The sequence below is a fragment of the Lagenorhynchus albirostris genome, chromosome 14, assembly GCF_949774975.1.
Source record: "Lagenorhynchus albirostris chromosome 14, mLagAlb1.1, whole genome shotgun sequence".
In the NCBI taxonomy this organism is placed as follows: Eukaryota; Metazoa; Chordata; class Mammalia; order Artiodactyla; family Delphinidae; genus Lagenorhynchus; species Lagenorhynchus albirostris.
The window spans coordinates 4,606,999-4,624,253 of NC_083108.1; the positions used below are offsets into that span (position 1 = coordinate 4,606,999).

The 17,255-nt window shown below is 46.7% G+C and overlaps 1 protein-coding gene across 1 annotated transcript in view; it reads left to right on the top strand.

The window, feature by feature from the left end:
* Positions 1–432: 432 nt before the first annotated feature.
* FBXO15 (F-box protein 15) overlaps positions 433–17,255 on the top strand; it is a 40,309-nt gene continuing 23,486 nt past the window's right edge. The window contains exons 1-5 of the mRNA XM_060170789.1: positions 433–546; positions 7,604–7,714; positions 11,749–11,853; positions 15,364–15,606; positions 16,173–16,382. Of these exons, the coding sequence (XP_060026772.1) occupies positions 467–546; positions 7,604–7,714; positions 11,749–11,853; positions 15,364–15,606; positions 16,173–16,382 (749 nt within the window). The 5' untranslated portion in view covers positions 433–466. The remainder of the gene's footprint in view (positions 547–7,603; positions 7,715–11,748; positions 11,854–15,363; positions 15,607–16,172; positions 16,383–17,255) is intronic.

Here is a 17,255-nt window from a genome sequence, read left to right on the forward strand (position 1 = left end):
TGCTTGTTCCTGCGACCCGTAGAGAGCCCCCTATAAACAGAAATTCTCGTTCTGATTGTCGCTATCATATTCCTTATGGGCAGATGATGTAGCCTTTGCGTTTGTTCTTCCTAAGGAAACCAGACAGGAAACCGTGCAAACTACCCCAGAGCCAGCAGGTGGGAAGGGACAAAGCCACCACAAAGTCCACGCGGCGGCCAGGCGTCCTCGGCGTCAGCACGTCGGGCGTGCGTAGAAGCCGGGCCCCGGAAGTTTCTAGAACCGCCCCTGGAGCCCGTGGAAAAGCGGTACTGTCCTCGGCCCTGCCCCGCTTCTGCGCACGCGCATGGGGCGCGCGCTGGCGTAGGGTGGGCGTGGCCCGGGGCGGTGCGACGGCCGGAAGGAGGAGCGCGCCGAGCAGCCTATGCGCTGGGTCTCCATGGCGACCGGACGCGGCCGGCAACTGCAACCGCCCTGGCGCGGCCTCATGGCGCGGACCCCGCCACTCGGCGGCGACGGCTCGGCCCGCGGGAGAGCGGGGAAGGCAGCCGGGGGCTCGGGGTTCAGGTGACTCTCGGGGGGCGCGCGCCCGGGGAGCCCCTGCGAGGAAAGCCCCTCACTCCCCCGCCTCCCTTTCCCTTTATTTTCATTGGTTCCGCCGTGGCGGGTCGCTCGCCGCTCCTTTTAGCGCGGGAAAGCTCTGGAAGGACGGCGGGAGGAAGCCTCTAAAACTTGGAAGCGTGGGGTTACCCCAAGTCACGATACAAGTAGAGGAGCTTCCCGGGAGTATTCTTTCCTCCGTTCGGTTAGTGGGCCCTGCGGGGAAGGGCGGCGTGCGAGCCCCGCGACCCTGAGCAGCCCTCGCGGTGAACCGCCGCGTGAACGCGCTCACCTGCGGGGGCTGGTGCGCAACTCCGCGCTCCACCCGCGGCTCGCTGGCAGGGTCCCCTCCAGAACGCGTTCCCAAAGTTGCTTCCTAATTCTAGGACCGGGAGTCACCTTTTGTCTTTTTTATGACTTTATAACTTAGAGAAGTAGATTCTTCTTATCAGACATTATCGGTTTTCTCTCCCGCTCCCAGTTCACGAACGGAGGACTCAACCCCTAACCAGGTAACTCTGTTAGGCAGGTTGGTCTGGGAGCTGCACCTCCGACGTCAAGGCCTGGTCTGAGTTTCTAAGCAAACCTGGAGGGATACCTTCTAGACAGTTACCCCTTGGTGCTCTACCTCTAATCCTCTAATGCCGTCTTCATGCCCAAGCGCGGGGGCGTGGGGTGTTCTTTGTTCTGGTGTTTGGAGGCTCGTCTCGGTTCCATTTCTCTTGGGGTACCATGGGCCTGAAGGGTGGTCCTCTTCCACAGTGAGAGAAGGCAACTTCGAGGAGTGAGCTGGGGAAGGAGCGGGTAGTGGGAGCCGGCAGCTGCTTTCCAAAAGGAACTTCAGCTTAACTCCAAGGATAATGGCTCACTTCTCAAAGCGAGTGATCCAGTTTGTCAGAAATACCACGTGCTGTCGTGATGCCTTGTTAAATCCCTCTTTCTTTTATCGTGAGCTGGTCCCAGCTCTGCACGCATCATCCCAGTTAGATTACCAAGTGGAGGAATAATGCTAAGGACTGTTTGCATTCTTGAGGACTATCTTTTTCCTTGTAGGTATTCTCCATTTATAGATATAAAAAGTCAGGCATAATATGCCTTCTAGCAAACCAGATGCCTATGTTTAAGCATAGAAAAGTATTCTGTTACTTACCAGCTCAACTAATTAAGGTATATTTTTTCCCCTGAATCTCCAGGACTATGTCCTCTGTCCATCCTGGGATCCGCTAACCCTACTTACACTGGTTTCAGAAGCAGGGCCCTCTCCCTTGGTATTACGGTAATAGTTGGTTCTTGAAAATAGCTGTAATGCTAGACATATCACAAGCCTCATGACAAAATGGTGACAATGCCTGCAAAATTTCTATTATGTAGGAGAGAAAGACAGGAATTTAAAATAGGAAGCTTGAACTTTACATTAATTTGCCACTATTACTAAAAGTAGTCTTTATATATAATGTGCTTTTAGTGGAAGCGAAATGACTGTTATATGATGAATCTTTTATTACTTTGAAAGTTGAGTGAACTTTTTGTTGAAATGATGTAATTAGAATGCCTGTAATTATGCCTGGCTTGGGAGTCTGCACCTCAACCTGTGATTTGGTGAGATGTAAGTTCTTTTTGGTAAAGAAAAGTCAGCTCCTAAGAATGATTATGGTCTACGTAGGTGGTTATTTTTAATGTCTCGGTGCAGAAGAATTAGTTTTTAACAAGGAATCACACAAAATGTGTGATATGTGTCAACCTTTTTAACCCAAAATGTGAATTTGTATAAATAAATACCTTAAACTGTAAGAAATATAGCAGAAAGCATATCAAGTTGGCTTAATTTCTACTTGGTCTAATTTCTTTGATTTGTCAGATATTAAAAATCAGGCCCAGAAAGTAGGTTTTTAAAATACCAAACTTAATTCAAAGCAATCAGGTAAAGTTTGTCACTTGAAAAAAGGCGGTTTTAAACTAAATGTCATCTTACTAATTATATCAGCTAAATGTGTACTTAACTTTGTAGACGTACAGAGCTTGTTGCCAAAATCTTGGCTTCTATACACCAGTGCCGAGTAGAAATACAGAGACAGAATTTAGGAGGAAAGAAAAACAGTGGCTTTATTTCTTTGCCAGGCGAAGAGGGAGCACAGGGGGCTAGCGCCTCCGAAAACTGTGACCCCCTTCCAGAGGGTAGTGAGAAGTTTTATAGTAATGGTTTAAAGAGGGCGTAATCAGCTTGTGGACATTGTTCTGATTGGTTGGTGGTGAGGTAAGTGGGGGTCGGCATCATCAACCTGGTTCCAACTGGTCTGGTGTCTCGGTGGGTACTTGTGGGCAGCATGCCTTGGTTAATGGTTGACTTCTCCCACCTGGAGGACGTTTTAGCATCTGCAGAACAGCTCAAAGATGTGTGTACCCATTGATGGGGCACCAGGACCTTGCCCCAAGGCTGAACTATTGTTTTCCTTGACTTTTTCTCGCTTGTCTTGTATCCCTTCCCTTCCCTAATTAGCAACTGTTTGAATCTGCCGGTTGGAACTCAGGGAAGGTCGAGGAGGCTGGATGAAGGCTATTTCCTATAATCAAAGAAATGGGGGGCACAGAAAGGCTTTGTGTCCAGGAGCCCCACAGGGCCCTGCTAGGGATCAAGCTCCATGAGCACATGCATGGAACTTACTGACTGTTAATTGTGTGGCCCCTAAAAATGTGCAGTTAGTTTATTTTATGGAGAAATGGAGATGTGCTTTCAATGGTACCAGAATCCATACTGATAAGATGTATAGTAACTATAGTAACACGGTGGAAGGAGCTCTGGCGGACAGTCAGGAGGGGAGGGCCCTGGGGCTCTTGACCTCTAGCTTGGGACCTTGAAGAAGTCAGTGTTGGCTGCCTCGTTAGAGACTTAGTCTTCTGCTCTAGAAAGGAGGGACTCAGGAGATCTATTTTAATTATGGAAAAACAAAACAGCAACAAATAGGCTGTACTTTTCGAACAGATAGGAGCCAGTGGGCAGGGGGCGCCTTCCTGACGTGGAAAATTAATGTAACAGCTTTGGGGGAAAATGTTAAATAACTGGTGAGTCATATAATACATTTTTATGATAAGATATCCAGTAGAATGCAATATTTGCATTAACTTTTAATATTAAATAAGAGACTTCAAAGAAGTTTTGTGCTTTCTGCAGGCTGTGCTCCAAGATTTCGGGGGGCCTGGTACCCAGAATGCTGTGTAGGCCTTTGAAAACCACGGCTCCAGCCTAAAGGATGGTGCTGTGAAACTGTGCTCCCAAACTTTCTTGTATATGGGCTCTCAGTTTTAAAGCAACAAAACCCCCATAATTCATTACATTTTCAGTATATTAAGAAACATTAGAAAGTACATGGTGTTCTGTCCCTTCAATCTTCCAGCTCCCGTTTAAAAACTACCACCTGTAATTCCATAGTCTTGTGAATCGGATGTATTACCGGTTAATACCTTGTTATCTTCCCTCGAAGATCGCTTTTCTTTGTATGTATGTGTTTACATTTTCCCTTAAGAGAGAAATACAAAATAAGATTATGTAGTACATACTGATGTAGCCTTTTTCAGTTGATGTTATTAATTTAGCAGATATTTATCGAATGCCTTCTGCATGCTGGGCATGTTGTGGGTGCTGAGGAGTCAGCAGGGAACAAAACTCGTGCAAAAGACCTGCCAGCATGGTGCTTACACCCCAATGACAGCAAACAAGGTAGACAAGCAAAATGAGTGGTGTCGGATGGCGGTAGGTGCTGGGGGGGGGCATTGTGTGTGTGTGTTTGTGTGTGTGTGTGTGTGTGTGTGTGTGTGTGTGCGCGCGCGCGTGCGCGCGGGATATGGATTGGAGTTTTTAGAGAGCATGGCTAGAAGAGCTCAGGGAGACAGTGACATTTGAATGGCGGCCTGTATCCAGGAGGTGAGGGAGCTGGCCGTGCAGACATCTGGGAGATGTCACGAACTTGTTTTTGTGCAAACACTTCCACCTGTATTGAAACTGTCCCTTTTTATTGGCTGAACGTGGCTCACTTTACAGAGGTCGTGGGGTTTAACTGATGTCTATACAGTTTCTGATACTTTTCCAGGTGCAGACAGCTTTGAGATGGACATTTCTGAGTGAAGTCTTTGGGCTCATTTTTTTGCCTTGGGTTATATTTCTAGATGTGAGATTCTTGGCTTAAAAAAACATGTGCCTTTTAAGGACTTGGCTGTCCATAGTGTTTGCACCAATCTGTGGTCCCAGCAGTGAAGGAGAATGCCTGTTTGTCTGCAGCGGAGCTGCCCTTGTCCTTATCATTTATTTGGTCTTTGCTAACTTGCTAGATTGAAACTGATCAATAGATTGTATTGATTTACTTTTCTTCAGTTCCCTTGGAAAGGTTTAGGGTAATAGTTTTGATTTTTTTTTGCATCTTTTGATTGAGGAAATACATAATGGCAAAAAGGTGTTATCAATTTACTGATGCTTCTAGACAAATTTATATTTGATCAACCACAGCAGTGTTCATTTAAGTTAAAAAATAGTGTATCAGGGAGAGTCCTTCATCAGTCTTCATCAGTGTGTGTCTAGACTCTTAGACTTCTCGGCACGACCCTTCACACTTGTAGTGGTCTAAGGGTCACCACCTGGGGACTCTGGGTAGATATTGTTATTATTTGATGGACGGGTACAAGAAATTCCTTTTGTTTAAAGCCTAAGTGTCAGAAACCTTTGTCTCCTGCAGATATTTTCGTTGAATCTGTAACACAGGTCATATAGAGTTTGCAGGATTAGTTAACCACTTAAAATAAGGAATGCTTTTAAATCATTTAAAAATACTTAAAAAAATTGTGTATCATGTTGAATAGTGCCCCCATCTCCCCCCGCAAATTCATGTCCACCCAGAACCTCAGGATGTGACTTTATTTGGAAATAGGGTCTCTGCAGATGTAATTAGTTAAGATGAGGTCATGCTGGATTAGGGTGGTCCTAAATTGAATGTGACTGCTGTTCTATAGGAAGACACACACACAAAGAGGGAAGATGGCTTTGTAGGGAGAGAGCAGAGACTGGAGTTAGTTAGCTTAGCTGCCATGAGCTAAGAAACACCAAGGATTGTCAGCAACCATCAGAAGCTGGAAGAGGCAAGGAAGGATTCTGTCCCATAGTCTTGGGAGGGAGCATGGCCCTCCCAGCACCTTGATTTTGGGCATTTGGCCCCTAGGTCTGGGAGACAATAAGCCACCTAGTTTAAGGTACTTTGTTAAGGCAGCCCTAGGAAATTAATACAATTAGGAAATTGTAGTTTACCTCTGATTACTGTTAGAGCCAGGGCAATGGACTTAAAGCTTTTCTACTGTGGAAATGTTTGCTGAAACAACAGAAGTATAAAATTACAGCACAGGTGGAGTTCTCTGGTCAAAGGGGGAGAGGGCGTTGCAAAGCTCTCCAGATTAGCATTTCTCCTTGCCCTTTCCCTACTGCTCTGCATCTGGCTAGGAAGTGAGATAAGATGAAGAGCACCTGAGTGCCTTTTGCTGAAGCTGGGATGGAGAGGCGTGGGGAGCAGCAGGATCTGGAATGGTTTCCCGTTTTCAGCCTCTCCTGGGTTGAGGTGGCAGCGTGCAGAGGATATCTCATGTTTATTGAGGGCTTACTGTATGCCAGCCATTATGCTTGTTTCTGAAGAGAAAAATCTGTTAAGGGAAGAGAAGCTCATCCTCTGGCTGGTCAGAATCACCTGGGGCATCGCCAGGCGACTTGAGCGCTTGCTGATGCGTACATCTTGGCGTGTCCATCTCCGTGGCAGGCACCAGGCTACTCCGAGTCCATGGGTGCTACACTCCCCGTGCCTCCTAAGAGCAGGTTATGCTTGGGGTTGAGGGCCACCCTCTGTTCAGATCTGTCCGTGTGGATTTCATTCTTCCACTTCCAGAGAGACTGTTGCCCTTACTTCCAAGTTCTTAGGCCCCCCGCCTCCTTTTGCCCCCAATCATTGCCCATATCCTTTTTGAGTGATAGTCTAAATATATCCAGGAAGTCATCTTGGTGGGAAGAATGGGGTGGGGGAGTGGTAAAACCCTTGGTGAACAAAGGACATCCTCAGAGCCGTAGCGCTGGCGAACTAAGCATACAGATACACGCACTCTAGATTTTAGTCACTTCTGAAATAGCATGCTGGCCGGGAGGTGGGGCAGTTATCGGTGTGTGTATTGGGGAGGGGGTAAAAAGGAAGCTTTCAGATCTTCCCAGGAGAAGTCGTGTGCCCACCAGGAGCGCTCTCTGTGCACTGCTGCCTAGAAGTGGGAAACTGAGCTTGGTGACTTTCTGGGCATTTCAGATCCCTGCCCAGCTGCTGTTGAGTACTGCTGGTCTCGAGGACTGATTTTAATAAAAATTTATTTTGGGAGGTTCTGAAAAGGACTAACTGCATAAAATGTTAGATCTCATTAAGTCTTAAAAGCCATTGACTTAAAAGATTCACTATTATTTTACGTTTATTATTTACCACTAAAATAAAAAAGCCAATTAAAACGTGTTCCATTGAATGTGAGATGTAAAGGGTAAGCGAGTTTGAGGATGAGTGTGTGGTCCTCCTGTGGCTGCGACTGCCAGAGCTGGAACCAGCCGTTATTCCTCAAAGGTCGGCAAACTCGGAGACTGTGGTGGCAGCTCTGGTTCACAAATTTACATTTTTTTACTCTGTGGATGTTATCTTTATTAGGTTTCTGTTGTGTTATTGGAACTGGACAGCTGATGCATTTTATCTTTTCCCTTTTTATTTCCATTCAGTACACTTTATAGCAGCTCTTTGATATGCTGACAGCCTATAATAAAACACGTCAGTCAGAGTGAGTCCAGTTTTCAGGTTTACTCAGGACGCTGAATGTCTCACCATCCTCCCTGCTGCCCTCCCTCCCTCCCTCCCTTGTTGTAGATGAAGTTTCATAGTGAGTAGTCTTTGGAGTTTATGAATCCTTTATGTTTTGTAGAGGGGAATGGACAGGCGCCTTTATACTTTGTATTTTCCATGTTTGTTTTCAGAACCGGGCGAGGTGTCAGGCTGGTCGCGGGCTGCGCCGCTCTGGGTCACCATGCCCGGCTGGATGAGCTCTGCGGGAAATCCTGCACCGGCTGCTCTGTGTCTCTGGACGGGTAAGGAGCAGAGGTGGTCTGCTGCTCTGGGGGGGGCTGCATATACCGGGTTGCTCTTTTTATTTTATTTTATTTTTTATTTATGGCTGTGTTGGGTCTTCGTTTCTGTGCCAGGGCTTTCTCTAGTTGCAGCAAGCGGGGGCCACTCTTCATCTCGGTATGCGGGCCTCTCACTATTGCGGCCTCTCTTGTTGTGGAGCACAGGCTCCAGATGCGCAGGCTCAGTAATTGTGGCTCACGGGGCTAGTTGCACCGCGGCATGTGGGATCTTCCCAGACCAGGGCTCGAACCCGTGTCCCCTGCATTGGCAGGCAGACTCTCAACCACTGCGCCACCAGGGAAGCCCATGGGGTTGCTCTTTTGAGCTCTCTAAGAATAGAACTGTGTCGGAAGAATGCACAACACGGAGAGGATGATTATGAGTCATCAGCCTGTCATTATTAGACTAGTTTCATGAAGCTAAACTTCTAAAAGTGACGAGTAAATTTAGTTTTCCTTTTTAAAAAAGGTTCTTCAGAATTATTCACTTCCCATTTGATAAAGACCCTTGAAAAACGAGAAAGAAGATTAAAGTGTGTTCTTCTGAAAGCTTACGAGATCTCTGACTTTTTTAGCTTTCAGGATTTTGGGAGCCTCTTTTGCTATGGCAGGTTCTGTACTGTGACCCTCAGCAGCAAGATCTGTAGAAACTTTTTTAAAAATGTATTATTGGAGATTGACGCTGAAATGCTGTGGATTCGTACTGTACTGATGTTGCTGGAGCACCAGCTGTACGCTCAGTGTTGTGTGCAGTCCTGGAAGCCTGGCGCTGCTGTACCGTCTTACAGTGCAGGGCGGGGGGTGCACCTGGTCTACGCATTTCCAACGTAAATTGCCTGACTTCAAGTTTTGGGCTTTTAATACCATGTCATAACTAGCTCAGGTAACAGTGTACATACTTTCACTCTGATTTTGAAAAGAAAGAAAAGGACAAAAAAGAAAGATTTAATTAAGGACATTGATTTAAACTTTGTATACTCTGGGAGTAGAATCTGTCATATGATAACCTGATAGGAGAAGTAGGACAGATACGCATCCAGCTGGTCCCTCTAATCAATATCCAAGGACCTTCTCTGTACCAGATGCTATGCTTGGAGGAGAATGCAGGTGGCGAGCCGCTCACACGTGTTCTCATGAGGCTTACGGTCTTGTGGGGGGAACACAGATTAAAACAAGGAATGGATTATAAATTGGGGTATGTGCTATCAAGAAAACAAATGGACTCCATAATCCAGATTAGTGGGCTAGGATGGTCAGGAAAGACTTTGCTGAGGAGCTGACATTTAAGCTGAGAACTGAAAACTGAGATGAAAGGGCTTGGAGAAGAGCATCTAGAGGGGAAGCCAGGTGGGCAGAGAGGGGCCCTGGACCTGCTGCAGGAGCAGGGTCGGTGGGCAAGGGGGAGGGGCCCAGAGGCCATGGGGAGGAGTGTGGACCTTATTCACGGTGTGGGATTTTTAAAATAAATTTATTCTTTTATTTATTTTATTTTTGGCTGCGTTGGGTCTTCGTTGCTGTGCGCGGGCTTTCTCTAGTTGTGGCGAGCAGGGCCTACTCTTCGTTGAGGTGCACGGGCTTCTCACTGCGGTGGCTTCTCTTGTTGCAGAGCACGGGCTCTAGGCACGTGGGCTCAAGTAGTTGTGGTGCTCGGGCTCAGTAGGTGCGTCTCGAGGGCTCTGGAGCGCAGGCTCAGTAGTCATGACTCATGGGCTTAGTTGCTCCACGGCATGTGGGATCCGGGATCTTCCCGGACCAGGGCTCGATCCCGTGTCCCCTGCACTGGCAGGTGGCTTCTTAACCACCGCACCACCAGGGAAGTCCATGATGTGGGATTTTAAGCACGGAGGTGTGATGCCATTTGATTTCTCACATTACCTTGTTTACTTGTTTACCTGTCTCCCTTGTCTAGGAGGAGGGGAGATGGAGAGACACTGGCCAAGTTGAGGTACATTTGGGGCATAAGTGACATGACTCGTTTATGAACCAGACGTGGGTGTTTGGGGAAACAGACCTGAGGCGGGAATCCCAGACTGTTGGCTTGAGCGGTGTGTCCGTGGAGGTGCTGCCTGTGGGGTTGGAGAGTGCTGGGGGTGGGAGGCAGAGTGACAGCTGGGCACTGGGCACAGGCAGCGAGGATGCCGGTGGCGCCGGGGAGAGTGTGGAGGTGGCAGTGGAGGGGCCTCAGGGCTGAGCTCAGAGGGCCCGGGACGTTTTGAACCACCGGGGAGCAGGAAAGACCAGCGAGGTCCCAGAAAGGGAGGGGGGTGGCGTGTGACCCGGGAGAGGGGCTGGCTGCTAGAACAGGGGTGGCTGGTTCAGCGGTGCTGGGCGCGGGGCCGCCTCTGCAGCTGTTCCAGGCCAGTGGCGGGCAATGGGCTGCACTTTATTTCGCATGTAGTGTGTGTATATTTCACACCGAATGTAGAAAGCCAAAAGGAAGTGGGAGGCAGGGTGGTGGAGGCAGCAGGTGTGGACGGAAGTTTGGCAGTGAGAGGAGATGGGGGACGAGGAGAGCACTGTCTCGGTGCACTTTCGGGGGAGGGTTTTCGGAGGCTGATACGGATGTTGGGGAAGAGCAGCGGCCGGAGGGGAGGCAGGGCTGGAAGGGCTGGGTCCCTGGACACACACGGGCCTGGGCACCTGAGCGTGGGTCCGCACGCGGCTCCGCAGGGCTTGGGCTTTCTCTGTGGGAACAGGGAGCAAGGACAGCGTGAGTGGGGATTGCAGAGGGTCCTCAGTGTGGACCGTGAATTCCCACACCCTGAGAACGAGCATGCACAAGTCACATTTTCTCGGGGAGGTTTTCTTTGACTGTCCTGCCCCTCACCTTCCTCTGTCCCTTTCTCTCTCCCGTTCCCCCCGCCACCGAGTACAATCTCCTGTAGCTGTTTTTTCATTTTTCCTTTCGCCTGAGGTTCAAAAGTGCCCATTCCTGACTTCTAACACCAGTCATGCTTTCTAGGCGTTTCAGATTCTGACAGTGTTTTGTAAAATTCTAAGATCATAGAAATAGATGGGAGATTAAGGATGCATCTCAACATCCTATTTATTTAGGCAGATGAATGAAATGAAAAGGACACTTCAGAGAACTTTCCGGGGCCTGGCGTCTCCTCGAAGCCCCAGAGGAAGCATCACAGGGGTGAGGTCTTGCGGGAGGAGGGTGCGGGTGTCGCCTGGGCTGGGGGAGAACAAGCTGACGTATCCTATTCCGCTCGTATGTTTTGGAAGCGGGGGTGGTTGTGTTTTTCTTATTAATACGGGCAGACCTCGTTTCACTGCGCTTCACTTGATCGTGCTCTGCAGATACTGCGTTTTTTACCAGCTGGTTTGTGGCCACCCTGTGTCAGCATGTCTGTCAGCACCAGTTTCTGACAGCATGTGTTCACCTCTTGTCTCTGTGTCACATTTTGGTAATTCTCACAATATTTCCAACTTTTTTTATTATCACTATATTACGGCAATCTGTGATCAGCGATCTTTGATGTTACTGCTATGATTCACTGAAAACTGAGGTGATGGTTAGCATTTTTTAGCAATAAAGTATTTTTTTAATAAAGTACGTACATTGTTTTCTTAGGCATAATGCTATGCACACTTAATAGACTATAGTGTGGTGTAAGCATAACTTTTTATATGCACCAGGAAATCAAAAAATTCCTGTGACTCGCTTTATTGTGGTGGGTCTAGAGCCAAACCCACCTGCAGTAATATCTGAGTTCTGCCTGTAGCCACGAGTGCGTCCTCTGTCTTTCATTTACATTTTCAGTGTGAAAACCTGATTAAAAATACCAAGGAAATTAGCTGTTTGTACCCTTGGGTCTCTGCATTGGTTTAAGTCATGAGAATTGTAACAAGCAGAGCGTATCAGTCGAGAAATGATTGAAGACGAGGGTGCAGTGTGCCTCTTGTGCAGGAAGCGTCTGTTTGTTGCCTTCCATTTGGAGATGCACGGCCAGTTGTTTTCTGGATGTTTCTCTGATTCCTCCCTCTCTCAGTTTGCCTTCAGAAATCCTGCTGAAGATCTTGTCCTACTTGGATGCGGTGGCCCTGCTGCGCGCCGGATGTGTGAACAGGCGCTTTTATCACCTGGCCAATGACAAGTAAGGAGAAAAACCAAATCTCTCTGTCGTGTTTGATGGTGTTTTGATGGAAGTCGTGAAAACTAGTAGGAGCTTTTAAACCATTTTTTAGAATTTAAAAGAATTTCAAGAGTAGTTTTATACATGAGTAGAAATATGTCTAATGTGTGATATTTTCAAAGGCTTGCATTTCTCTGCATCTCTTTGCATGAACTGAAAAAGGTGAAGCTTGTTGCTGGTGTAACTGTTGGAGAAAGTGGCTTTTGGTCTGCTGTCCGGGAGGGCTTGCTGTCCCCGAGGCAGGCAGACTTACCCACACAGTCTGCAGCAGCAATGTGGAGCCTGCCCCTGCCTAACCCCAGCCTGGGCCTTGCAGAGCAGACCCTAAAGAAAGACAAGGAAGGGGCTTCCTTAGGTATGTGTGGGGAGAACCGAAACTGGCCAGCCATGGAACTTGCTTGGTGGGGAAGCGTAAAGCGGGCGGGATAGGAGAGAACATGCGCTCAGGGAGCCTTTGCCCTGGAAGCAGGAGGCCAGTGGAGCGTCCCTGGGCTAGCGGAGATCTATGAAAAGAGGGATGAAACCCCTTCTTTTGTTTTGTCGCTGTGATCTTTGTCTGCAGCTCAGAAGTTTATCTTGGGAGCGAGACGGTGGAATCCTGCAAACTTCTGGTGAGGTTTGTGGTGTCTTGGCTTTGAGGTCCCTCTGTCCTTGAACATCAAAAGATCAGACAGATACTGATCCCACATGGAACCCCCGTATCAACCAGGGAAAAGAGCAAGATAAGGGGGAATGCAGATTTCACTGGTGGTTTAATAGGGTGAGGAAACGGAGAGTAACAGATAGAGGGCTGTGATATTGTTGAACGTTGGAACGCAGTGAGCAGGAAACATCTGTACAGTGGTTCTCAGATGCCGGTCCATGGAGTGGCTGCATTAGAAAAGCTGGGAGAGTTCAAAAAAATATTTGGATCCCCGGTATGTACATTTCTGCAGATTTTAACTCTGTGTTCTAGAATCTGTGTTTAAAATTTCTCCAGGTTGTACTAACGAACAGCCAAGTTCTCATAATAAGAAGGGGACACGTATTATTCTCTGGTTGGGCAGGGCGGTTTTCTTATCTCTTAATTTAAAAAGATATTTCCTGTATTAGAGAATACACGTCTGTGTCAGTATACACGCAGTGTCAATTCCTGAAATAGTTCTAGAATGAATGTAGGGCAAGTTTTGTGTGTCTCTTTCTTAAAGACCCTTAGTAAGAGATGAAGACATTCACTAAAGCAAAGTGCAGTGAGGCATTTTTCAAGGAAGGGGTCAACTAAATGTTGAAAACTGTAGCTTTTTTGCAGGTTCTTACCTTACTCAAGGATAGAACTCAGACTATTTAGGTAAACTAATAAATTATAAGTTTCTTAGTCTCTATCGCCTCTATCCGAGACCCACACGGGGCAGGCACCGGGCCTCTCAGTGCATGTGTGGGCTCAGCTCTAGCGAGAGTCTTTGCATACTTGCCCATCCCACTTTCTTGGAAGTAGCTGTCCTCTGAAAAGCTGAACTTCTTAGGAAGTTAGCCTTCATAAGGTTTGTTTCCTTTTTTGGAGGAGAATCTTAATTGTGTCAGTTGAATTGTATTTTCTTACAAATTTATTTATTTTATTTATTTTTGGCTGCGTTCAGTCTTCATTGCTGCGCGTGGGCTTTCTCTAGTTGTGGAGAGCCGGGGCTACTCTTCGTTGCTGTGCGTGGGCTTCTTATTGTGGTGGCTTCTGTTGCGGAGCACAGGCTCTAGAGCGCAGGCTCAGTAGTTGTGGCACACGGGTTTAGTTGCTCTGTGGCCTGTGGGATTCCCAGACCAGGGCTCAAACCCGTGTCCCCTACATTGGCAAGCAGATTCTTAACCACTGCGCCACCAGGGAAGTCCCTGAATTGTATTTTTAAGAGTGTGCTTTCATAGCCAGACTTCATAAAAGGATGTATTAACAACTGGATAGGTAAACGATGAATGTTTCTGGGAAGTTAGTGGTACTTTCTAAGCATTGTCTGAGGAGAGGACAGGAGCCCTGCTGTAGCCGATTACACTGCTGACTTTCCGGAGACCCGCTGCAAGGGTGGGGTCTCCCTTGGCGCCCTGCCGTTTCGGTGGCGCTGCCTCCCTGCCCTGCGTAGGGCAGCCCTTGGCCTGAGCAGCAGTCTCTGCGTGGGGTAACAGGGAGGCCTGCATCGGGCTGGATCTGGATCGTCACGTGGGGGGTATTTTCCAGCCCTCTGGGAAACACTGTTTATCAGAACATTAAATTGGCCCTATGTCCTGAACAGCCTGACGGAAGTTCTTCTGTGCTTGACTGATAGTCAGATTAGACAAATATGCTCTTGTCCTTAGATCTGCTTTAGCTTTTTAACAAGGTGGAGCATTTTGTGATCAAGAAATGAATGTATTTGGGTTTGTGGACTGTCAGAAGCATCCTAAACTTGAACTTTGTGTTTTATAAAGAATCAAGGGGAACAATATATGTAATATTTTAATTCCGTAAGACGTTTTCATTCTCTTGAGGCTCCCCTGACCGTGAATTAAGTGAGATAATGTGTGTGAAAATGGTTCATCACAGGAGTGTTAGGATGGTTACTGTAACCAACCAAGGGTGTGGAGTCGAATTCCAGCGTTGTGACTGATTGGCTCTCTGAATGCGGATACAGTTGTTTGAACCCATTTCTTTGCGCTGTTGAAGCGGCAGTGACATTCAGGGGGTGAGGCTGCGTGGATTCAGTGGCAGTTCTGTCACTTACATACAGATCTGGCCCAGGGCACTTTGCATCTGGGCCTCAGTCACATCATCGGTTCAGTGGGGACAGTAGTAGTTGCAGCTTCATGGGTTTGCTGGGGGGATGAAGTGAGTTAATGCATATGAAGTGCTGAAGCAGCGCTCAACACCTGGTGCTCAAAAACGTGAACTGTCACTGTTAGTTGTCATTAATCATCTTTATTTCTTTTCTCTTTGTGCAAGCAGTCCATGTTCATTGTTGAAAAATTAAAATATAGAAAGGAAAAAGAACGTACAATTACAAACATGTCAGTTACTGTTGACATGTCTCTGTGTGTGTATATATCTGTGTCTATCTATCTATCTAAAACTCCTTTCTGCTCTTTTCAAAAACATTTATGCATTTAAGATAGGGAATCATATTGTATACACTTCCTGCTTTTTTCTATAATTGATCTTCTCTTCAATTATTGGTGTAAGACGGCAGTTCTTATTAGGGATGGTACCAAATAATATGAGATCACTCACTGTAACTCAGCCCTGGGAAGCAAGCTTTTCCTGTTAGTATGTGTTTCTAGGGTTGGTGAATCTAAAACGCTTACCTCACACTACAGTTCACTTTAACATATGAACAACTGTAAGTGTTCAGCTTGACTTGTTCATGGAAATAGACTATTTAAAAATGATTGCATGTCTCTAATTTAATACATTCCAATTACAAGTGCATTACAGTGTCTCTTAAGACAGCTAACATATTTCCTCTCTTCCCCCAGCTTTATTTGGATCAGAATCTACTCAACTGCCTTTTCACCTAAACGATCTAATTGGAAAGTTAATTCAGTAGAGAAGACAGCCGTGTCTATGAACTCACTGTCAGCTGGGGATAAAGAAGCTGGATATTGGAAGAAAGAATATATTACAAAACAAATAGCGTCTGTAAAAGCAGCTCTAGCTCAGGTTCTCAAACCTCTCCACCCTTACACAGGCCTCCCAGTTAAGACCAAAGAGGCCCTCAGGTAGGCAGGCGTGGCTTCTTGGGGGTGGGCGTGTGGTGGTCATGAGAGGGCCGTTAAACACTGAGATGCACCATCACCTTAAAGAAGAAGGGTGGTGTAAGTTCCAAGTATTGTGTGTATGGGACCGATGTGTGGTTTGTATTGTGAGGGACTGTTGGATATTTTGTGCTTTTGTGTATCTATAAAATACATAGTATTTTCCTATGCGTATATTTGGTTCAGAGGTTTTATGAAAAGCAGAAGCAGCCTGGTCGTCAGCTGTAGTAAAGCAGGAGATTCATTCAAGACATCCCTCCATGGGCAGAGCCCTTCGTGTTCTTTATCTATGTGTCACCAGTTCCTGGAACAGAGCAGCTGTTCCGTGAGTGTTTGTTAGGTGAGGAGATAAGTCCTAAGAGAACTGTTGTGACTTGAAAATTTATGTCGAGCGTGTTCTAGGAACTTTGGCTTTGGCCTTTAGGGTACCAGGTGCTTTAGAGTTGACGTGTGATAGACTGCAGTTCTTTTGTTTTTTGTGTTTTTTTTTGCTGCTAGGCAGACATTTTTGTTTGCTTTTCTTTCTTCAGGATATCTGGTTTAGGTTGGGTAATTATATTGAAAGAAAATAATGGAAAAGAACACATCCTGGACCACGTTGATCTTTCCTTCAATGATTCATCAGTCACGGCCATGTGGTATGGCAAAGACTGGCCACGTCTTGTCACACTGTCGACCTTAGATTTGTGTGGGGTGACGCCAGTGTTTCTGAACCGGTCTCAAACCCCCATGAAAAACGGGTAAGTACTAATCAGCAGAACCTCTGGGTGAGGACATCGTATATGTAAGTGCCAGTTGGCCTTCCTTTTGTCATTAAAAAATACCAGTGGTAACTTGATTGCATCTTAAAGCCCTCCTTTCATTCTGGATCACTATCATATCGGAAAAGCAGGGGTTTCTCACACTGATGACAGCCTGAGCTTAGGCTCCTCATACCTTGGTTATCTATAACTTAGGGAATGATATTCTCATAATAATTTCCCGGATGACAGATGGCCGGCCTTTGGAAGTTTTTAGTTTTAACCATGTTAACACAAAGATATATAAAGCTATTATATTTTCCTTCTTTAGTAAGGGATACAGTAATCATAGTTTAAACACTAGATCATAAAGTCATTAATTTTTTTTATGTGCTTCTGTGTTGAACTTGGCTAGATTTGCAGTCTTGTGCAGGTGACTTTTCTGTGCCTCTCTTTTCTCGTCTGTAAAATGGGGTGATGACAGTCGTGATGTAGGGTTCAGCATGCGTGGCTGCTGTGAAGAAGAGCGAAACACTTCATCATCAAATGCATAAATCAGATGCGTGTGTGTCGTATTGCTGATGCTTACTGAGTACTTATTATTATTCTGTCATGAGATGGCTTTGCCCTGGGTTCATACTCATTATCAGGCTTTTGCTTTTCCCAAGAACTCTCTCATGCTCACTTTTCTCACCACTAGTTGTTTTCTTCCAAAAGCTGGACTGTGGCACACATAGCACCCTGACCTCCTGACATAAAATGTATGGAAACGCGAAGGTAGCTGCCTTCTCCTTCTCCAGTGTTGGTTTCCTGCCCCCGGCTGCCTCCTTCCCTCTTTCAGGCCCCTGTGACCTTGCAGGGCATCTGCGGGCG